We start from the raw sequence: 23,316 nt of genomic DNA on the forward strand, positions 1-23,316 counted from the left end.
TATCTTGAGAGACTCCCTCTTTCTATAGTAGAGCACATTACAAAATGAGGGATAAACCCTGATAAGGTTTCTGGATGCTGTTGAAACACGGTAATAGATTTGGCCATTGGCCTTCAAAGTGAGTGTTTTCTAAAGAGTGTGGATAAAATAAGCTATCTTGAAGAAAGTACTGTCTGTTCCCAGCCTCTTCCCCATCTTATAAATTTATGATTTACCTTTCCTTTTTGTTATTTGGAAACTCAGGGCTTGCTTTTATTTTCAAGCTACTATAGCATAAGAGTATTCCCAGCATAATTATTTTTGAATTGCAGAGCACATTTACAACCAGAATCCTGTTCCTGTAGTAGAATTCTGGCTCCCTTAAAAGTTCACGGCCATGCTCCCACTGACTTTGAGAGAGCAGGAATTTCATTCCTGTATGGTTTTTCCTAATATCTGGATAAATTTTTAAGGAATTTCCATCTGAAACTCAACACACCATGATCCTGAAGGTACAAAAGCAAGTATCCTGAGCTGCATCAAAAGGAGTGTGACCAGCAGGCCAAAGGAGGTGATCCTGCCCCTCTACTCTGCTCTTCTGAGACCTCACCTGGAGTATTGTGTGCAGTTCTGGTGTCCTCAACATAAAAAAGGACATGGAACTGTTGGAACAAGTCCAGAGAAGGGCCACGAGGATGATCGGGGGACTGGAGCACCTCCTGTATGAAGACAGGCTGAGGAAGTTGGGGCTGTTCAGCCTGGAGAAGAGAAGGCTGCGTGCACACCTCATAGCAGCCTTCCAGTATCTGAAGGGGGCCTATAGGGATGCTGGAGAGAGACTCTTCATTAGGGACTGTAGTGACAGGACAAGGGGTAACGGGTTAAAACTTAAGCAGGGGAAGTTTAGTTTGGATATAAGGAGGAAGTTCTCTACTGTAAGGGTGGTGAGGCACTGCAATGGGTTGCCCAGGGAGGTTATGAATGCTCCATCCCTGGTGGTGTTCAGGGCCAGGTTGGATGAAGCCTTGGGTGACATGGTTTAGTGTGAGGTGTCCCTGCCCATGGCAGGGGAGTTGGAACTAGATGATCTTAAGGTCCTTTCCAACCGAACTATTCTATGATTCTGTGATTCCTAATGGTGTCTTGGCATTTAAGTATCAAGTTTTGCTTCCTAACCAGAAAGTTATTTTTAATAACTTTAAAATAAGAACTAATTAGGATTTTGAACTCTCAGATCTGGGAATAAGAGTGACCTAGAATGCTGATGTGATTATTCATACTCTTTTAATTCTTGTAATATGGAGACAATCACATACAAGTTTTAAATTGAACATTTCAGCTGCTGCTCCAGATAGCATTTGGTACAGAAGGAAATCTTCCCACTTCCTACAAGTTGAAGTGAAATATCTTAATTTTTTGGTACCTAACAAGTAATTCTGCTCCCCTGCCTAATGTGTATAGTGCTACAAGATGCTCTTGTGCCACGGGAACGGTGCAGAATCATTGCCCCTGAGCAACTGGAGAGGTCAAGAGCCCAGTCTGGGGAAAGGCAGTGGAAAACCCCCAGTGGGGCTGGAGAAATACAAGACTTCATTCGTTGTCAAGGTAGAAGAAGGTGCAGAAGCAAGAACACATCAAAAATGTCACAGCCAAACCCTTCACTTTCCTCTTTGGCTTTGCTGCACCTGGCCACTGGCTGATGTGTGTGACTTAGGTGGGCCACCTGCCCCCTCCTCAGCATGTAGAAATGCTTGGTTTTTCAGCTGTCTTGCCTTTAATGACTATGGCTAGAGGGCAGGTCACTGAGGGGGTTTTGTTTAAGGAAATGCAATATTTAGAAAAGATGGAAAAATATGTATTTTGGCATCACCTGTGGCTACTGACCACTAAAGCTCCCCAGGATAGCTAACTCATACGTTCAATAATAGACCTTAAGTGTCCACATTTCATAAATTAAAAGCCAAGAAAATAAAACACATGGTGTATCGTTTCTCTACATCCACATGTTCGGCATGTTTCTGTAAGTGACCTCATTGTCATCAGCTTCTCTGCCAGACCAGACATTACATGGGTTGGAAACAACAGTCAAAGATGCAGTTACTGTTCTTCATGGTCTCTGACCTCCATCCAAGCACAAGCCACACATCCCAGATACCATCTACTCCTTGTCTTTAACAGCCACTCCCAAAATGCAGCCGAGTGGCCCTAGTCACTCTCTGCTCTACTGACTCCATGCCTGGTCCACATGCATGATCCATGCTGTACTCTCCCCCTGCAGCTCAACCTCCCTTGCCAGGATGATCAGAGGGCTGAAGAACTTCTGTGAAGACAGGCTGAGAGAGTTGGGCTTGTTCAGCCTGGAGAAGAGAAGGCTCCAGAGAGACCTTTCAGTACCTAAGGAAGGTCTACAAGAAAGCTGGAGAGAGATTTCTACAAGGGCATGTAGTGATAGGACAAGGGGAAATGGCTTTAAAGAGGGTAGATTTAGATTAGGTATTAGGAAGTTCTTCCCTGTGAGGGTGCTGAGGCACTGGCACAGGTTGCCCAGAGAAGCTATGGCTGCCCCATCCCTGGCACTGTTCAAGGCCAGGTTGGATGGGACCTTGAGCAATCTGGTCTAGTGAAAGGTGTCCCTGCCCATGGCAGGGGGTTGGAACTGGATGAGCTTTAAGGTCCCCTCCAACCCAAGCCAGTCCGTGACTCTGTGGTCAAGGAAGACTCTTGCGGGTGGTGTGGCAGGATCGCTCCTGCCAGGCCATGCTGGCCCATCTCCCCAGCACATGCTGACTGCAGGGCTGGCTGGAGGCTGTGGTCACCTCATGAGCTACATGGACAGAGGCTGTGTCTGAAAGCTGAAGCGCGGTTTGCAAGCTGCATAAGCAAGCTCTCACTGGTCTGTAAAACGAGGGGCTTCCCCTTCACACTGGTGGCACAAACAAGTCCTTCCGTGTTTCATCCCATGTGAGAGGGAAAGTCGGGGGACTCGAAAGTGAGCCAGGTCTTAAGGCAGCATGTGGAGAAATATACCTCAATGTTTGACTGAACTGTGGGAGCCTTGTAACCACTGGAAGAATGCCCATATAATACATGAGAGCATATCATACCATCCTCAGTATTGCCCTAACAAAACTGTAGCCTGAAGCTTAAAATCACCTCCACTGTCAGGCTTTCACTTACCTGGGTGACCTGAGGTGTAAAGCATTTGTTGGCCCTTTACTTGCTTGTGCAGCTCTAATTATTACAGGAAAATACACAAGAGAGAAGTTATGCTGCAACAGCAGTCTTCAGCTAACCCTTTACAGACTTTGCAGAGCTTTGAGCTATTAATTGTCCAAGTGATCTCATTAAAGAGCTAAAGATAGCTGTGTGGACTAAACTGCCGTAATGTCAGGGGAAAGAATTCAAACCCAGTGAGGCTGTGCAAATACTGTTGAGCAAATGAGCCTCTGCGCATATTTGCTACAAAGACCCTTAACTGTTCCCCCACTAATTGCTTTGTCCCAGTATAGGAGTATTTCATTCTCTCCTGTCAATAATTTTTGCAACTCAATAAAGCAGGGTTCTTTCAAAGTGCTAAAGGAATTCTGGCAAGCATCAATGCAGTTTTAGCCTTTATAGTTCTAAATTATCACTTATATTTGGACTGCCTTATTTCTGAAGTGGAAATTACCAAATGGATCATACAGTATTGTTTTTTACTTTCTCAAAATTAATATTATTCAGAAAAAATGATGAAGACCACATAGACTAAACTGAGGACACTCAAAACTACAACTTTTCTTACAGTTCTTGTTGTGCCTGCAGGTTGTTACTTGGTTCATGCTACTTTTTTTTTCCTTCTTCCTAAAAGAATGGGTGTCTCCTAAAAACCTTGATGTTCACCCCTTCCTTTTTCAGGCAGCTTTCTTCTTACCTTTCCAAACACCTGCAACATCATTTTCTGTGCTCTTCTGAACTTTGCACGTCAATTGTAATCCTCTCTAATCCATCCTCTAGTGAGCGCAGAACTCATTTGCCAAACCTCTCTTTGCAGTCATAGTCTTTGAGGCTTTTAGTCATCTTTTCCTGCAGTGATGATTTCGAGTTTCCTGTTTTCTTTCACCTTTGTATTAGGGCCTCATCTTTCTAGGCGCTTTCCAACCTTGTCATTCAGCTCTTACTAATATGAAATTTCATAAATCATGTGTCAGGTCTTTAGTTACCATGTCCTTTTTTATTCATGTATTTATTATAAACAATAATTATTTTATCTCATTATCTGCACATTTTTAAACGTTAGTAAAAACTAGATGCCAAGTGTATCTGTAAACTATTTTAGCAACAGCCATCAATGCAAGACTTAGAGAGCACCCTACTGGTGTCATTATAGAAATGCACCCGTGGAAACATCTGCTTACACAGGTAAAATTAAACCAGTGACATTTTAAACAATGATGTTGATAGAATCTGTGATTAACAATTAGTGTCTACCACATTTAGTAGCTAAGGTAGTAATAGTGATGTAGTGGTGCAAGTGTCAACTGCTGAATAATATGTGTTTACACCTAGATTCATGGAAAATCTGCAAACAGAAGTTCAAGAAATGGAATTCATACAGTTTTCAAAGGGTTTGAACGTCATGAGAAAAGAAGACTTTGCAGAATGGTTACTCTACTTCACTGATGAAGAAAACAATGAAATTTACTGGCAGAATGTGAAAGAAAGAATTGAGGCAGGAGAGGTTGGTACATAAAGCATGCTGTGTTTTGCTTCCTCCTTTGTTTGTACAGGTTTTCATTTCAATACGAGTATCTAATAATGTATAATTAGTTTCAAAGAGAATTACTGCAGCCCTTGAATTTTATGTAGATAACAACAATGTTAATTTGCCAACTGAGAAATACAAATCCTGACAATGAGTAATCACACCCAAACACTAGGTCCCAACAGATATAATGAAATAGATTTACTGGGCTTTGAATGTGTTATTCATCATATGTCATCTGAATTCTGTGATACTCTAGAATATCAGTTTGGAAGAATTCAAGACTTTTTGCAAGTTTACAAATAACCTGGAAGACTTTTCTATTGCTATGCAGATGTTTACTGTAGCCAATCGTCCTGTTAAACGGGGTAAGTGCTGCACACCTCTTGTATGTTTTCTTAAAAAGAAAAATGCATATTTATTGTGGAATTAATATAAATAAGTTATACCAAAGTATTCCAAAATAGCATGGTGAATTCAAAAATTATTATGCTGCTCTTTATTCTGAATTATTTCTATTTAATGAATAAAATTATAAAGTTCCCAAAACGGTTTGATTTTTAAGTTCTAATGTGCCATCATATGCTGGACCCCTCTCAGCAGACTAAACCGTAGAATCATAGAATGGTTTGGGTTGGAAGAGACTTTTAAAGATTATCTACTCCAGATCTTCTGCCATGGGCAGGGACATCTTTCCACTGGACCAGGTTGCTCAAAGCCCTGTCCAGCCTGGCCTTGAACACTGCTAGGGATGGGGCAGCCACAACTTCCCTGGGCAACCCATTCCAGTGCCTCACCACCCTCATTAAAAAACATCTTTCCTTATGTCTAGTTTAAATCTGTTCTCTTTCAGTTTAAAACACTTTTGCCTTGTCCTGTCACTACAGTCATTGGTAAAAAGGACTCTTTGTTATAAATCTTTATACATTGAAAGGCTGTTGTAAGATCTCCCCAGAGCCTTCTCTTCTCCAGGCTGAACAAGCCCAACTCTCTCAGCCTGTCTCCATAGGAGAGGTGCTCCATCCCTCTGATTATCTTTGTGGCCTCCTCTGAACTCGCTCAAGCAGGTCTTTGTCCCTCTTTGTGTTGTTGGCCCCAGAGCTGAACGCAGTACAGAGTCTCGTGAGAGCAGAATCACTTGACCTGTTGGTCACACACTCCTTTGGAGGCAGCCCAGGGTACAGTCAACTTTCTGGGCTGCAAATGCACACTGCCAGCTCTTACCCAATTTTTCATCCACCAGTATTCCCAAGTCATTCTCCACAGAGCTGCCTTCAGTCCAATCTAAATTCTAGATTAGGGAGGGTTTATTGAGACAATATGTGCTTTAGTAGCAGTTCATGATAACAAAGCTTTTTCCTCATAGTGACACTAGTTTTCTTCTTTTGCAGGGTCTGTAGCATCTTGCTGTATTGTTTTTAATTCTCCATACTGCCTTCTCTGTGTGCTTATGTAGTGTTATTCAATCATGGCTGTGAAAAACAAACAGTGTAGTGAAGTAGTAAAGTGGGTTTTAAAGTAAAGATTTGGAGGAGGAAAGTTGCTTCCTTCCATATAGTAGATACAGGAGCAATGCAACTGAAGTTTCATGGACACACAAATGCTTTTTTGCTGAGTTTTCTAGCAAAAATTATCACTCTGTTGCTTGAGTAGTGCATTTCAGAAGTTTATCATATAATTAAGTGTTCTGAAAGATGAAGCAAGCTTAAGAATGCATGAACTGAGGCCTCATAATAGTTTACTAGTTCACACATCCCAAATTCTCCAGTTAGGATACCCATGAGACATTGTAAATTGTGCAGAATTCTGCTACTTACGTGTTTTCCAATTCTTTTACAAGTTCACAGTCACCTGTGATTTAATATTATGTCTTTACTAGCTGAGTTCAAGAGAGCAGTGAAGGTGGCAACAGGACAGGAGCTCTCAGATAATGTGTTGGATACCATCTTCAAGATTTTTGATCTAGATGGAGATGACTGCCTCAGCCACAGCGAGTTTCTTGGAGTCCTGAGGAACCGAATTCATCGAGGTTTGAGGGTAACAAGCTGACATCACTGTTTTAAATACCACAGCTGATTGCTACAACTATCTTAATGCTTGTAGAAACACAAGTAGAGATAGTGAATAGAAGGAATTTATATTTTAAACTGAATATTCCTTCCTGCTTACTCTGGGAGGAGTGCTGCCACCAAGAATTTGTTATTATGCATGTGAACTATGGAGGCAGCAGCACCGCATGACATATTACATTTACAGAGTCTGTGAATCAGAGTCATTTCTGTATAAATGCTAAACATACTTTAAATTTATTAACAGGTACCACAGCAGCAAGGCATTCAAGGTTACTGGAAGTGTGTGAAAAGAGAAAGCATTAAAGGAGCCAAAGAATTGTGGAAGCAAACTGGGAAAAGTCCTTTCTAAAGCAGTCTGTTGTTCTTTTGCTATGAATGTTGTCATGTAGAGGAGTTTGTCCTGTTTACAGAACAGCTGAATCAAAAATACTTTCTTTTTTATTTACCAAAGTTAAACTTTAATTTGCCCAGATTCTAATGCAATATCATTCAGTAATTTTATATCATTCTGGTGCAACCAGTTTGGTTTACAGAACTCTTATCACTGTTCACCTCCATGCGGAAGCACTCTTGTTCTAGGAAACAGCATTGTTTACTCTTCTGTGGAGTCTGACCCTGCGCTGTAGCATACAGGATATGCAGGATTTAACAGTGGCCACTGGCAGGAACATCACAGCACTCTTCCTGTTGGAAGTTAGTTGCTCAGTTAGCAACTAGTACAGCAGTTCTCTTTCTCTGGCAAGTACAGAGGTCCAGAGGGCAAAATCACTTGCTCAATCCATGCAGATCACATTACCCTAAATCAAAAAATAAAATTCACATGGTTTCTGCCCTCATTACTGTGAACTGCTCATGTGCTAGTAGATGATTCCACCAGATCCTGTCTGGTTTGTCTACCTTCATGATGATAATATTAAACTGGAAATACAAGATTGTTGATACAGACTTTAAAAGTTGTACATTGATCTGTGAATGTGCATTGAGTTTCTCAGACCTCTTCAAGAAGTAGCATAAATGAGAAGCAAAAATCCTCATTCTACCATGAACAGCAGCAGCTACAATGTGAGTCATAACTATTTTGCTGTAATTGTATTGCAGAGGGTGAATGTGTAACAAATAATTGCTTTATCTTACTAAAGGTTGTGACAGGGAATGCTGCAGTATCTCAGGAGTTCAAGGTTCTAATAAGCAGGTGTTGGGGAAGTAAGTTGTCCAATGAAAAAGTAAATACAAACGTTTATTACTCCCAAATGCAAAGTTAGACATTGGATTTTAAACAGTAAAACAAGGAACAGATCAAAATTAGTAGTAGTAATTAAAGATTAGCATTTTTTTAGCTATGCATTCTATGCATAGAATCATAGAATATCAGGTTGGAAGAGACTTCAGGAATCTTCTGGTCCAACCTTTCTTGGCAAAGCGTGACCTAGACTGGATGTGTCAGCACCCTGTCCAATTGAACTTTAAAAGTGTCCAAAGTTGGGGAATCCACCGTTTCCTGGAGAGATTATTCCAATTGCTGGTTGCATATATGTATACACAGGTATGCATGTTACATGTTTTTTTCTTTCTTACAACCTTAGGAGCCAATAATCCCAAGTCCAGATCAGTCTTCCTAGCTGGCCACTATATACAGGAGATAGATGTATATGTAAAGCTGTCAAGGTTCTTTCTCTTTCCCTCTCTCAGCTGTCTAACTTGTCTTGGCTGAGGTGAAAGCTTAACCTTTCAAGGCAGGTTTGTGACAACAGACTCAAAAGATGGACTAGTGAAATGTCTCAAGAAAAACAAGCAGGAAATCTCACCACTGTGAGAAGTATCCATCCCTTTTAAGCATGACACTAGCTGTGTTATCCTCAAAGCTCAACAGGAGGTATTTTGTTGTAATTTCTTTGTGTTTTGGTGGGGGAAGTCTTGAGAAGAGGGGAGCAGCCCTCACTCAGAGGAAGGACAGGAGAAGCTGCGTTAGGGAAGCCATAAAGATCCCATTTAAGGAGTACTGAGATCAGAGAATGCATTTAATGTATTTGGTATGTTGGTAACTGGCAGGCAGGCTTGTGCTAAGGAGGAGTACTACTGCCAAACTTTGGTGTGGTGGTCTCGCATAGGGAAATAGAGTGAGAAGCTGGCAAAACCGCTCTTCCCTTCACAGCCTTCCCTTGGAGCTTTAATTTAAATTGTGTTAAAGAAAAAAATGCTTGTATTCTTGTCATCTGTCAGTGTCAACCACCAGAACGAGAGCATGCCTAGTGGGCATCCTGAGACTGTCCAGAAGATCAGGCACCACTGACCACCCTCTAGGAAACAATCCAAATTAAATACAGTGCAGTAGACACCCCATCCTCCCCCCACAAACTGAACTAACTCATGCTCTGTGAGCAACAAGAAATTCAATAGCTGTTTTACTTTGTGTGTTTGGAAGGTGCTTGCTTCTTCTGGTAACGGGAGCTGTGACTGGGAGATACCTGATGGGAGCAAGGGTGGAGCAGCAGGACTGGCATCAAAGTATTGATGCTTTGCATCACCAAATAATAAGTGATGTTTTGGCAAATAATTTTTACTTTGGAATGGAGATTATTCTTTAACATTTTATTCTATGTAATGTTAATAGGTTTATGGTATTCTTTATTGCTTTTGTGCTTTATTTGGTTTACTAATTACTTGCTTACTACAAGCTTTTTGGTTTTCTTTTGGAAAAATCAATTCATTTAGCTTTTGTGTATCTAGAAGTTTAATTCCTCATTGCTCATTTGTATCTGGGTTTGTGCAATCAGCAGTATCTGCTTTCAGCAGCAAGTTACTAGAAGTGGGATTTGCAAATTTTATTTTTTAGCAAAAGCTTTGGTGTCAAGTTCAGAGGGAAAATAAAGCAGATATGCTTATTCTTAAATGAACTTTGTGTCGGTAGTAAAAAAAAAAAATATTGATTGGGAATTAGAATAGTTAAAAATCATTTTCAGAAGAAGTTATCCTGAAAGTACAGCCAGGTAGGAGCTCCTTTGAAGGCCAGGGAGAACTCGTCCATCAGGCTTGAAGAATCACACCCTGTGTTGAATTTGTAGTCTATTTTTATTTGTTTTAACTCAAAGGCTTTACAAAACAGTCTTAAAATAATTTCTCGTATTTAGTAACTTAGATTTAAAGAGCTGTTTATGTATGTGTTCAGATGGACCTTGTCTTGTGAGGAATCTATCACAGTTTTAGCGTTTGATGGTTTAGTTCTTTTTAGTAACTGTATGGTATTTGCAACACGTCTGTCAGCATTATTCAGCACAATTCAGTTAAAGGTTTATACAGCTGCCAATCTATCAGTTAAACATCAATTATTACTTTCTTACTGTTAGGAACTCTTCCTCTGAACAGAAATATATAGAAAAGCTAAATACTTTTTTTTGATCTCCAATGTTGCATCTGAATGTTATGTGGAATAAAGATGAATCCAGTGCACATTGCGCAAGTCTCAAAAATTGATTTGTCATTTTCAAAGGATACACAAGGTAAGTACAAGTCACTTACAACATATAACTCATTTACAGAATTTTAGTTGTACCCCCATAACAAGACTGGACATACTCTTTCAGTTTGTTTAGTTCAAGGTAATTGTTTACAAATACCTATTTTTCATTTCTCAAAGAAGCAAAGGCAGAAATGCAGTGTGATATACTAGAACTAAATGAAACTCACTGGTTGTTTCTAGAGACTGATTTTGGTGTCTCAATTTATGCAGGCCTCTTTCTAAAAGCAAAACCTCCTGGAGTGAAACCGTGTTGGCAGGTTTTAACAAAATATGACATTTGTCATATTTAACATTATTTAACAAAAAGAGGAGTACATATTCTGTATAGAAGAACTGAAAAAGAAAATTTTTGTCACTGTGTTATATGGCTGCATCAAAAGCAAATCTCTGATTTCCCCCATTCCCTCCAGTATATCATCTCCTCTCAGGGTTCAGACAGGTTGCCTCTGACGATGCCTCAAAACATGCCAGTACCTGATCTGAACTCAGATGTCACCAGGATGTGCTGGCTTGGCTGCTGAACCAGGTATTATTAAAAGTGCGAACAATGCGTTCATTCCTAATTTCAGGCTTTCAGTGGGGAATACATAAGATTTTTATAATTTTAGGAATTATAAATGTTTTGTCTCTAGGCTCCAGGGTGTCTCAGAGCTCAAGGAAATTTGGGTATAGGTGTCAGGTCTTGGCTCTAGAGAGTTTACAGATCACACTTGAGTTACTAGAGAGCAGAGGTCAAACAGATAAACAAGCCAGGCCATGGATTGCAGTTTCATGGCATTTCACATGTCCCATGCATATAATAAAAAAGGATCACTGCCCAGTAAAGGGCTAGAAAGGGAGAAAACCCAGGTATTTAAAGTCAGGCATACTGACCGTACTTGATAGTTAAGCATAGAAATGGATCAGTAAATGTATATTGGAATTTTAAAATGTACTTTTCTTCTCACGCAGGAGTTTTCATGGAAGAGTGCAAACATGTCTTGTGCCTTCAGATTTAATCTTTCCTATATAAAGGGGGCCTACAAGAAATCTGGAGAGAGACTTTTTACAAGGGCATGTAATGACAGGACAAGGGGGAATGGCTTTCAAGTGACAGAGGGTGAACTTAGATATTAGGAAGAGTTGTTTACTGTGAGGGTGCTGAGGCACTGGCACAGGTTGCCCAGAGAAGCTGTGGCTGCCCCATCCCTGGCAGTGTTCATGGCCAGGTTGGACAGGGCTTTGAGCAACCTGGTCAAGTGGAAGATGTCCCTGCCCATGGCAGGGGATTTGGAACTGGATGATCTTTAAGGTTCCTTCAAGCCCAAACCATTCTGTGATAAAACGTCATAGCTGGGTCATGAAACTGCTCCAATGCCGAAAAAATCTTCAGTTCCTCTGAATAGAAAATGCCTGTCCAGATGATGTTGTGGTTATTAGTGAGATCCAGGTTGACCAAGCAACAGCTCCTGTAATGCAGCTGGTCACAAGGGGAACACAGAGATGAAAGTGGTGGATGTAGACACTGTTGGCCCCTGGTTGACCACAGTCAACTTCCACAGTGAGTGGAAAGCCCTGTTCAGGACAGGAAACCTGAGAGGCTTGGGCATGCACTAAGTTAATGGGCAAAAAAGTGCATGTCTCTCCACTCCTGCTCTTTGAAGGTTTCCTGTTTGCTTTGTTGATTAAATTCCTGGTTGGTTCAATAATATAAAACTTATGCAACATATGCAGAGACAGATTTCCCATTAGACTGATACTAGCTTAGTTAATAATGTTTTCAGTTCATTAACCAGAGTGCCCCAGTGCAGAGTTCTGTTCGCCATCCTCGGGCACTGCTGCTCCTGCATGCCAGCCTCCACAGGGAAGCTGCTTAACAGCGCGCCCATCTATGTGGCTTTGGAAAGAACACCTCATGCCCTGAAAAACAAAAAGCCATGTTTTTCTACACATGCGTACCCGACATTGTCTTTTCCTCTTCTGCCCCGGGCTGCCTTTTCATGCTGACCAGGTCTGGAAGTAACATGGCAGCAACAAGCTGTGGGAGCACTGATCCTGCACCCTGCAAAACATGAGGTTTATGTTGACCCCTGCTCAGACACAGATTTGAAAAGCTGGGAGGAGGGGTATTCTGAGTTAATGCAGAGAAGTGGGAGGGAGGGGTTCTCATGGGGTTTCATGCAACAGCTGTCTGCTCTGAAACATCCTTTGGAGGACTTAGCCTTTTTCCATCAACTGCAAAGAGCACATGGAAGATGACTAAACTTTTACTTTGTGAATGCCACCTTTCCTCATCGTCTTTAATGGCCTCTGAGTACAGGTACTTGCATTTGGACATTTTTTGTTACTTAAGACTCTCAGTTTATGAGAGTTTATGAATTTTGACTTGAAGGAAGTAGGTTCTGAAATGACAACCATTCAACAAGCGATTTCCTGGAGAAAAGAAGTACTGCAGGGATGTTGTACTGCACCAGTGTATGCCTCAAGTCCACTGCTCTAGAGGAAACATGTCAGTCTTAATATTGTCCCACAGAGAAACTAGTAGCTCTGAATCACCCCCAAGAAAATCAGTTCGTTTTAAGACTTGTCAGTAAACTGATACAAGAATCTCTTTTTTCAGGATAAAGATTTTTTTTGTAATTATATGGCACCTTACTTTTTTTAATCTACTTTAAAACCGATAGTTAAAATGAACAAACCTTACTAAAAACATGGTGTGCATCTCTTAAATAATGCACAGAAGGTAAATCCTAGAGCAATGGTGTCTGAGTGACAGGACAGAGGATTACATTCACTGGTGAAAAGGAAGGATACCAAAATGAGATGCTTTGCCACTAAAGAAGGGATTTGAAAAGAAGACTAAATGCTAGGTTCTAAAGAGAAACAAAGCTCTTTAAAATGCTGTTAGAAGAAATTATAATTGAGGAGACATGAATGTGGCTGAACAAAAGGACACTAGGAAAGCAGGGAATAAATCCAAATTCAATTTTTCAAGATGCTGTTTGAGCAGTAGCGAGTCTTCATGATTTAGAAATCTGACCCAACACAAACAAGGGCAACTGAACACTCACAGGCGGTGTGTACAAGATTACATGAGCTGTACTGGAATGTGAAGAGCAAATACTTACACAATTGCAGTTAGTTTTATGTGTATATCAGAAACATGAGAACTCAAAAAAACTGATCTGATATTAATAAGATTCCTAATGAGACAAATTATCATTTTGGATCAGTTTCCATTTAAGAGGCTGTTGGGATGGAGGCCTGTAAGGATGCTGGGGAGGGACACTTCATTAGGGACTGTAGTGACAGGACAAGAGGTAACGGGTTAAAACTTAAACAGGGGAAGTTTAGCTTGGATGTAAGGAAGAAGTTCTTTACTGTGAGGGTGGTGAGGCACTGGAATGGGTTGCCCAGGGAAGTTGTGAATGCTCCATCCCTGGCGGTGTTCAAGGCCAGGTTGGACAGAGTCTTAGGGGACATGATTTAGTGTGAGGTGTCCCTGCCCATGGCAGGGGGGTTGGAACTAGATGATCTTAAAGTCCTTTCCAACCCTAACTATTCTATGATTCTATGCTGCTGCCTGGGGATTGCATGTTCCTGGAATTGACGATGAGCTACTCTGAGAGGAGAAAAATACAGAAACAAAGTGGAGATTGAATTGTTGTACATTATGAGATCTAAATAGTACAGAAAATCTGGAGAGTTTGTAGTGTCTTGCTCTACAACACCTTTTCCAAATGTTCGTAGCCAGTGAAGGGTCTGGAGCACACGTCTTAACAGGAGTGGCTGAGGGAACCAGGGGAGTTTAGTCTGGAGAAGGCTCAGGGGGAACCTTACCACACCCTTAACAGCTATGTGAAAGAAGGATGGAGTGAAGAGGTGACTGGTCTCTTCTCCCACGTAACAGGTGATAGGACAAGAGGTAATGGCCTCAAGTTGTGCTGGAGGGGTTAGACTGGATGTGAGGAAAAGAAGGTGGTCAGGCTCTGGAATAGGCTGCCCACGGCACCGGTGGAATCACCGTCCCTGGAAGTGTTCAAAAGCATGCAAATGAGGCCCCTAGTGACATGGTTTAGTGGTGGTCTTGGCAGTACTGGGGTTGGACTTGATGATCTTAAAGGTCTTTTTCAACCTAGTTGATCCTATGATTCTATTCTAAGACTGGGATAAGGAGGGTAATGTTGGATCACCTCACATTTTCCCTAGCACAGTAAATCACTTGATAGGTAAGCCTATCTTTATTCATGGCTGTGCTGCTTAATCTCCATGTTAGGAATTGTGCTTATTGCGAAGGGTCATGGGATTTTGTTAGGAAAGCTGGTGGGAGCAGAGACAAGAGGAGGTCAGTGCACAGTAACAGCCAGCCCCACACAGCACACGCTTGGTAAAAAACTCTAGCTTTACTTCCCAGGTCCAGCTCCCTTTCCTTTAGGTTGCAGGCAGGCTTGAGAGTATAATGTCCAGTCACTGAATACTAAGAAACTAACACAGCAATTATTAACAACAACACAACTACAAAGCTAAATAAAATTCTTAAAACTTGCAGATTACACCCAATGATATTGCATTACAGTCATCCCTCGTCATCTCCCCACTGCCCAGGATCAGGGTGCAAGCCTACCCCTCCTCACTCCATGCTCCCACATCAGGTAGTTTGGGCAGGGAGTAGTTTTGATGAGGAGTCCAGAGGATGGCCCTCCTGACACAGGACTCTGCTGTATTGCTCATGCGAAAGGAATTTACTCCTTACAGGCATCTAACCACTGTTTCACTGTTGCCAGCAGTTGTGCTTGGTACAATAAATAGCCAGGCATACTGTTTAGTTGAACACCTCAGAGGTATTTTCTGTTGGTCTGGCAGCCCCTTTTGGCATGTGCCACCATCCCAAGCTTGTTACCAAATTACTTTCTATAGGCTTCAAAATTCAATTCCCCATCCCCATCTTCCTGAGTTTAGCTGAGAGGATTTCAGTATCAAAATAATTTAAGATTGTTAAATGTCAAAGGTGCCCATAGATTCTATACTGTTCCATGACATTTGCCAAGCAGCCAGTATGCCAGGCAGGCAGTACAGAAGAGGCAGCACGGTCCAAATGTCTTCCAGAATAATTAATTTCTGGCATTCTCTATTTTTGACATTCCCTATTTCATTCCATACATTACCGGATCAATATGCTCAGTGTCCCAAACTAACCTGCAGCACATGCAGGCTGATGTAATTGTGTCCCTCTAGAATTACTTTGGTTGCAAAGGTACCCCACAGAATCCATGCAGCTTCTGAACCTGCCCCATATTGTGCTCAAATACAAAACCCCTAATGTACTTGTTTCTTTTTTGCTTATTCCACACCCTTTTAAAAGTAAAATCAGTTACTTTTAAAAGTACTGTTAACACATACTCATTAGTTGGACACCAAGCATTTGAATCAGTTCCCATTGTCTTGAAGATGAATGTTAAAATTCCCTCAAGATCTTGAGGGAAAGCACATGCCAGCAGCTGTTGCATGTTTTTACAGCTTTAACAAATAGAATGAAGATCAGAGGAGCTGGAATACTTTAACAATATTCCTGATGTGCTGACCAGCACATGAGCCCAAGATTTTCCTAGATCACATTAAATCCAAAAGGCTTTGTGCTTGTCAATACTTCTCTGGAGTGACTGGGCCTTATAACCAAGATGCTGTCCATGTAACCAGTCGCTCCTCCAGGTCTCTGTCAAGAATGACCAGGCCAAGCTGTTCCACCAGTTCTCTCCCTTTCCTGTAATCCCCTTCTTTACCAGTTCTTGCTACATATGATTTTGCAAATCCATTCCTTACCATCCCGATCCTGCTCCCACATTCTAGCATCCGCACACACTTGGAGCTGATCCCAAAGTGATCCCTCTGTGGTCCCTGGGCAGAGCTCCATGCACCACAGTTATTCTGTATATGTCAAAATCTGTGGTCACTGCTTCTTCCGGCTCTAATACCCAGATGAACGCACACACACTTGACCACACACAAGCTGCTGACACTTGGGCATTTGTCTGGGCCATCCTTTCCCATCAGCTGTTAGAGGCTCACAGTCTTCTCAACCCCTGATCACTCCTCTCAGTATTTTTCCATCATCTCATCAGAAGGCAAGGCCGTAACAATCGACCCTGCCTCCTGCAAAGGCACTGCTCTCACCCTACCACCCCCTTCTCCTCTTCACACTCAAATATGCGATCCCGAAACGGCCCACCCACACCAGCCACCTCCTTTGCTGGTTTCTCCAGGCCCGCTCCTTCCGAGGCACCGCTCTCCAGTGCTGCTCAGCCTCACCCTTCGCCCTGCGGGGTTTGTATTTCCAGGGGCTCCAGGCCCGCCAGGCCTATCCGCGTCACCTCGGGCGGCCCCGCTGGACCCTCCTGTTACCACCAGGTGGCGCCGGAGCCCCGCGGAAGCCGAGCCGGCGCCGGGACAAGAACGCCAGCACAGACCCCTCCGGCTCTGGAGAGAAATTTTTGCCGTGCCACGGGCTGTGCCAGCCCCGAGATCCTATCGACAGCAATTCTGTAGTAAGGCTAAAAATAGCAACCGTTAAAAACGTTCAAGAACGTCCGCCTTCAAGGGGACCAGCCCCGCAAAGCAGAGCCCCGGCGGTGCCTTTCTGGATGGTCGTTGGTGCTACCCGCAGCTGTCAGGCGTTAACTGAAGTTCAGAAAACAGCACTCAATTTATTTATAAATAAATACTCGTTGCACCACCCAACAAGCTGTTTGAGCCCTGTAAGTGCTCAGTGAGCAGGGAGAAGTAACAGCCTGGCAGGGCCCTAGGTATGGGTGCCTGCACCCACCCGAACACATCGTGATAGACACCGACTCACACGGAACCGCAGAAGGGCGACACTCAGGGTTTTTATGGCTCGAGGAGGATCCCGCCCAGAAACAGCCCTGCCAGTGCAAACACCACGACCGACCCGTTCTGCGAGCGCAGTATCCGCTCTCCTCACTCCCTACGGACTGCACGCTGAGGCCTTTCGGCGCCCGCGGTAAGGAGGCGGTGGCGAACGCTGGGGCCTCCCCTCTCCCGCCCACTGCGGCCCGCCCAGGGCCTTCTCGCCCGCCCGGGGCCGGCTCTGCAGCAGTGGCTGTAGCTGTAGCCGCCGACGCCCGTGGGAGCGCCGGCGCTGATGCCTCTTGCGGTGGCCCGGCAGGGAAGATGGCGCCGTCCCACGTCCTCAAGTGTTGCCAGAAAGTGCTGGCCTGGGTACCCGTGGCCTTCATCGCCCTGGTCGTGGCCTGGTCCTACTACGCCTACGTGGTGGAGCTGTGTGTGTGTGAGTGGACGGCAAGGGTCGCGGGCGCCGGGAGCTGCCAGCCGGGCGGGGAGGGTACCTCGCCACTCGCCTGCGCCGGGGCCGCTTCCCTGCGACCCGGCGGGTTCTTTTTCTGTTTGCCCGCTTCAGGCTTTCCCTCAGGCGGGCGAGAGAAGACACCCCTTCCCATCCTTAGGCGCCTGCTTCCTTCGGGGATGGGTTTACCTGTTGTCCACTCTCCTCAGGCGCCCTCCCCGAGCCGCGGGTGAGCGCGCTGGGAGCCCGCCTTCAGGCGCCTCATGGCGCCGGGGACCCGGCCCGGGGTCGCCTGTGGAGAAGCGAGAGACGGGGGAAGAGGAGGCTCAGGAAGGGAGTCCTGGTCGCTTAGTTTGGAGACAGTCTGCTCAGGGAGGTGGTGAGGGGCAGGGACCGCAGCAGGGTCGGGCAGTCCTCTCCTCAGCCCTGTGGGGTCTCTTCCCCTCATGTCTCCCCGGGAGAAGTTTCCCCTATTTTTTTTTGTTATTACTCCATCTTCCTGTTGTATCAAATAACTCTGATGACTTTGTAAGTGTATTTATCCCCCCCCCCCCTTGCTAATTAAGAAGCCCAGTGTCACTGAAGCTTAATGAGGCTGAAACCATCCCACTTCAGCGGGCAGGAGAAAGGCTTTAAGGCTTATGGGGTTTTGTGAGACTGCGTCAAGGCTTTCTGGACGAGGGCTCAGCGTTATGTAAATCTGGCTTGCAGGAGGTGTCAGTCAGGGTATTTACCCTTTTCTGTCTTCAGGAGCATGTTGGCTTTCTCCGGGCAGGGTAAACAGAGTGGCACAGCGATGCGCATTATTTGTCAGACTTAGTTTTCCTACACTGTTTTCAAGTTTGAACAAGGAACCCGTTACTGTTTGGCATGTTTAAGTAAGGAAGCTGAAACGAACAAAAAACCTTGAAAGTATAAAGAACTATTTTGAGCTACATATGTCTATGTAGTGTCTGTAGGCCCTCATACTTCTTGCTATTAGTATAAAATATGTGCTCTGATAGCCCTAGCTGTAAGTAAAAGGCTTGCATATGCTTTCTATCTGGGCAACCTTGCAAAGATATCCTTCCATTAGAAATAATCAGTTAGGTTTTTTTGGTTTTTTTATGCAGGACTTGGGGTTTTAGATAACTTTTCAGAATGCCCATGATATTTCACAGCCTTCTGTGTTAGCTTAATGTAGACTGGAACTCAAACCACAGTTACTTGGACTTAAAATAGTAGAAATGTAATTGTAAAATAACGCTTGTTGAGGTATTATGCAAAATGTTGAAATGAGAGAGTTGCAAATATGTCAGTGTATCCAAAACTTTGCAGATTATTGTGGTTTAGGTGTCTGTGCAAGTAAATAATACCAGTTTTCTGGGAAAATCATGCTTGCAACTATAAACATTTGAAAACAAGTTCTAGACAATATTTTAATACTGATACCAGAGTTTTAATAGGTCTGTGGCATGGGAGGTTGGAGTAGTCCTGGGAGGGGCTTTGTAAGGTTATAGACTCTCATTGTACATGTCTGAAGGTTTTCTGGACCCATTACAAGCTAACTGGTATGACAAAGGCAGATTAAGACTATGCATTTCTTAATAAAAGAATGAAAATTTGGAGATTAAGAGACTCATCCAGAGTCTCACAGGTGGTCACTGGCTGAATTGGGAACAGAACCTTGCCCTCCCAAGTTCCAGCTGAGTCTCTTGATCATCTAGTGGGTCAGGGCTGGATGCTGGTTAATAATTTTTCCTTTCCAGGCATAGAGATGCTGCAAAGAACCCTTCAGAGCTCATTAGGGTTTCATTTGTGTGAAAATTACTGCACAGGTTGGCTCCTGTTTATGCAAGAACTTTCACATCTATAAATCAGGTTTCTAGACATCTGAAATTTTCTGCTCACAAATCAGCTTCTTTCTTAATGTCTGCACATACAGACTATTAAGGAAAAAAGTGGTTCAGTAAGAAAATCACTGACTTTTATTGCTGACACTGAATTTTACTGTTGTTACCTGTCTAAATCATGCTTGATGACCAAGGATTTTATTTTTCTTTGAATTTTTTTCTGTTGAAGATTTTGGGGTAGGGTTTTTTGTTTTTTAACCTGTTGAATTTTGTTTACACCTCATAAAAGGTCATCACGAGAGAGGAAACGGGTTTGTAGTTGGGTATTTTTGGTGGTGGTTAGGTTTTTTTGTGTTTTTACTTTATGTGCTTTTACACTGCTGTTGAGTTTAAACCAGTATGGAGAAGATTTATGGCAAAATGCAGCATTTTCTGGTTCTTGACAGGTGTATTTACTATCTCCCAGTGCGGCTTATGTTTTATTTTTGTTTGGGAACTAGTGCACTATGTACTATGACAAAGAGCAAGGATGTGCCCTTAGCACACAGCTAATGAATGTGGCGACACTTGTCTCTGCAGAAGTTCACGTACAGTGGGTGCAAAAGCAAGTCTTACGGCCTGTTGAGCTTCTGTGGCTCTGGCAAAGGGCACAGTGTGCAGCTGATGTGTGCCTGGGTAAAGGAAAGACAGAGGAAGCGAAGCTTTAGAAAAGAGCAGACGCAATAGAAGATTTTGAGTAAATACTGAGAGTAAAAGAGAAATTGAAACTGCACAGACCAGACACCAGTGTTTTTGGTTTTTTTCAAAGATTATTCTCAAAGATTAGGTAACTATTAAGGCATGAAGCTAACAAGGAAACAGGAAGAGAGAAAAGCCCGCTTTTTCAACTATTTTTTCTGATTTTTTTTTTTTCTCCTTGTAGTCCCTACTCATATGTTACAAGTTAAACATATATATTCAGTTAGTAAATCAAGTAGCAAGTCAATGTAGTATCATAAAATATTACTAATAAAGTAAAAGATAGTAAAATTGTGCTGATTCTTTCATCACATCACCCTTTTTTTTCAGTTTTGCTTCTTTGCTGCTTGCCCCACCCTCCTCTGCTGGAGTGTTTACATGTTGCTTAATGTCTCACTTTTTTTGTCTTATTCTGTCACTCACTACTAGTATGTATTTACTTGATTATGCTTCTTCTATAACCCTAAATTATATTACTTATATACTGCCTGTGAACATAGGGGATGACTGGTGTGGATAAGATGAAAGGAGATTCATAAACTCGCCTATTGTTTTCCTCCGATGGAAACTGCCAGCTTGGTTATAGCTCTCTGAAGCACAACAACCAGCTGTTGTATGCTGGTGAACACTGGCTTATTTAGGCCACTGTTGCTGTCTAATTGATCTATCAGGTAAATTGGCTATTAAGCTAATTGGAAAGGTGAAAACAACCATTTGTCACCAAATGTGTGGAAGTTGAGGGGATGTCAGAGTTGAAAAAATCTTTGAGCATGTCTAACTGAAGGAACTGCAAAAGACTGAAGGCAACATCCCATTCAGATTTCATTTTAAATGTTTTGAAGTAGAAAAACATGAATGAATACCTTCTTCCTAGTTTTTTTTTCTTCTTTTCACACATAACTTGCCCAGAGCTCAGTTTGCAAGAAAACACACGTAGAAATGCGTGAAGGATGTTATAAAATAGCTTTTCATTAGTTTAAATCAATTTCATGTGTTCTTTCTTGTTATCAAAACATGTTTTGCTTTTAACATTGCCTTTGTAAACAATGGCTATATTATGCTGTTAGTGAATTGGACTGATTGTGTCCGCTTAGCACATCCCTCAGAAGCCCAGAAAGAGTTGAGCTCTTCTCTCATGGTTTGTTTTCACTTATGGCTGACTTGTGTCTTGTTGCTTATCCCAAACATTCTTGTAGGTGATGGGCTGTAATACAGACTGGCTAGAGGCTGGTCAGAAGACACTGTTCAGACACAAGTGATAGGAGTTGGCTGGTAAAGCCAGCCTGTTACCTTCAGGCAACCCTTTTACTAAAACACTGGTACTGCAGTCTGCACTGAGAAAAAGAGATTTGATTTTGGCTGAGTTGTCTGCAGATTGTAGCTAGGATCTATTGGCTGGTTTTATTAAAAAAAAAAAAAAGTTCAGGTTAGGGTTTTACTTCTATAGGAAGAACTGTATGTTCTGAAAAGCACCATCATGGCTCTTATCCTGGGCCGAGAGTTGTAAGAATGACTTGGTTTATGGATTTGCTGGTCTTGTAAATGTATGACTGTTTTCATGTCCCAAACTCCACAAAGTATGGAAAAACATGGTTTTGAAAGCTAAGGGAGTAACTAGTTCTGTGTTCTTTTCATAGCATCTATTTGCAGAAAGGTTTGCTTTTTTTAATCATGTCTAACGTGTCTAAAATCCTGGCAAACGATGCAGTATGTCATTTAGAATATGTAACTTCATGTTAACTGGTACAGACTGAGTTACTACTGTTCCAGGAGGCCGCAGTAGCTCTTGTCTGTAGGGAGATAGCTGTGATTTCCCCAAAGCACAGTCCACATGAGAAGCACATGGTGATCTGTTGTAATCTTCCAATTTGAAGAGTGTTGCATAAACAGAGAGAAGGTAATTCCATCTGCTTCTTTCCTAGGAAATCTCTACTGGAAACTCTTATGTAGTAGCTATCAAGCAATGGCAAGGTGATATTAACAGCACTGTGTCAAGTAACTTCTGATTTCAGACTACAGAAAAAGCTGAAGTATCAGCACTATAGTACAACATTTGCATGTTAAGCATGCTAAAAGCATTCCCATAGGAAAAGAAAAGGTTACCTTTCAAGAAAAGGAAGAGCAAATTAAACAGGTTAGATCGTTAGTAACAGTTAACTACATGCCTCTTCTGAACTTCCAAATAAAGAAATGGAACTGCTTTGGATGCGCTTAGTTGTTGCTGCAGTGTCTCAGCTCATCTTAAATAAGAACCTTTCTGTTATTATAAGTAGAATTCCTGTTAAAGTGCTCAGACTGAATACAAACGTATTGGAAAGCCAGATGCTGGGTTCGAGTAGAAAGATTATCTATGCTCTTGCAGCGCTGTATTGGTCATCTTGATTTATAAGGACGGGTGGGCATGTGCCCCTTCTATGGCATGACATCTGCTCTCTTGGCAGCCCTCTAATGAAAGAATGGTTCCAAGAGCCACAGAACTAGTCAGTCTGGTTTCTCGGGGAGTTGTCTCGTGTCTGCTCTCCTGCCAGTGGAAGGAATCCATCCCTCTTCTCCTTACCAGCCCTCTCTATGGAGTGCTCACCCAGCCCTAGCCCTCCATCATCAGTTTTCCCTTGTATTTGCTAAACCATTTCTGACAGCTCTGCAGTGGTTGTATCCTTCCTCAATCTCTAGTTACCATCTGGTCAAAAGAAGTGTGGTACAGTGGCCAGTAGGGCTGCTCAGCTTGCCAGGTGACCAGGCAGAAAATTAGTGCTGCGCTCAGAGCGTTCCTAACGGGGCGTATGGGCTTGTCTCTTCTACCCAACCAGCAGCTTTGGTGAAACTTACTCATATGTATTTAGTGTGAAATCTACACCAAGCTTCAAAACTTGACTGAAATTGGTCCATGAGCAGGATGGCTTTGGGTTAGGGGAAGGAGCTCAGGGGAAGCCCAGAGCTAAGCAAGTATCTGAGCTGAAGCAGGAGCTCTCCTTGTGGCATTACTCTTTTCTGTTGTAGCTGTGGTCACATGTTGCTGCAGCACTTTCTGATCACCTTTTAGATGTGGCCTGTAAAGCTTTTGTTCCTGGTTTGAAAGGGCTTGGATAGTATGAGTATTTAAGGTTATGAAAAATAACTGATCTCAGTTTCTTCTC

The 23,316-nt window shown here is 42.7% G+C and overlaps 2 protein-coding genes across 6 annotated transcripts in view; both read left to right on the plus strand.

The window, feature by feature from the left end:
• MICU2 (mitochondrial calcium uptake 2) overlaps positions 1–10,248 on the plus strand; it is a 143,263-nt gene extending 133,015 nt beyond the window's left edge. The window contains exons 9-12 of one of the 2 annotated variants that reach the window (XM_061457666.1): positions 4,528–4,699; positions 4,983–5,091; positions 6,603–6,760; positions 7,040–10,248. In XM_061457666.1, the coding sequence (XP_061313650.1) occupies positions 4,528–4,699; positions 4,983–5,091; positions 6,603–6,760; positions 7,040–7,144 (544 nt within the window). In that variant the 3' untranslated portion in view covers positions 7,145–10,248. The remainder of the gene's footprint in view (positions 1–4,527; positions 4,700–4,982; positions 5,092–6,602; positions 6,761–7,039) is intronic. The other variant, XM_061457667.1, reaches the window with a different exon arrangement.
• A 7,057-nt stretch (positions 10,249–17,305) lies between these two features.
• Positions 17,306–23,316, plus strand: part of ZDHHC20 (zinc finger DHHC-type palmitoyltransferase 20) — a 42,608-nt gene continuing 36,597 nt past the window's right edge. For 2 of the 4 annotated variants that reach the window (XM_061457674.1, XM_061457676.1), the window contains exon 1: positions 17,307–17,588. In XM_061457674.1, the coding sequence (XP_061313658.1) occupies positions 17,477–17,588 (112 nt within the window). In that variant the 5' untranslated portion in view covers positions 17,307–17,476. Of the gene's footprint in view, positions 17,589–23,316 lie in introns of all 4 variants that reach the window. The other 2 variants (XM_061457675.1, XM_061457677.1) reach the window with 2 other exon arrangements.

The sequence above is a fragment of the Pezoporus flaviventris genome, unplaced genomic scaffold, assembly GCF_033815535.1.
Source record: "Pezoporus flaviventris isolate CSIRO_AGI_PZ_B2104156 unplaced genomic scaffold, CSIRO_AGI_Pfla_v1 ptg000025l, whole genome shotgun sequence".
NCBI lineage: Eukaryota > Metazoa > Chordata > Aves > Psittaciformes > Psittacidae > Pezoporus > Pezoporus flaviventris.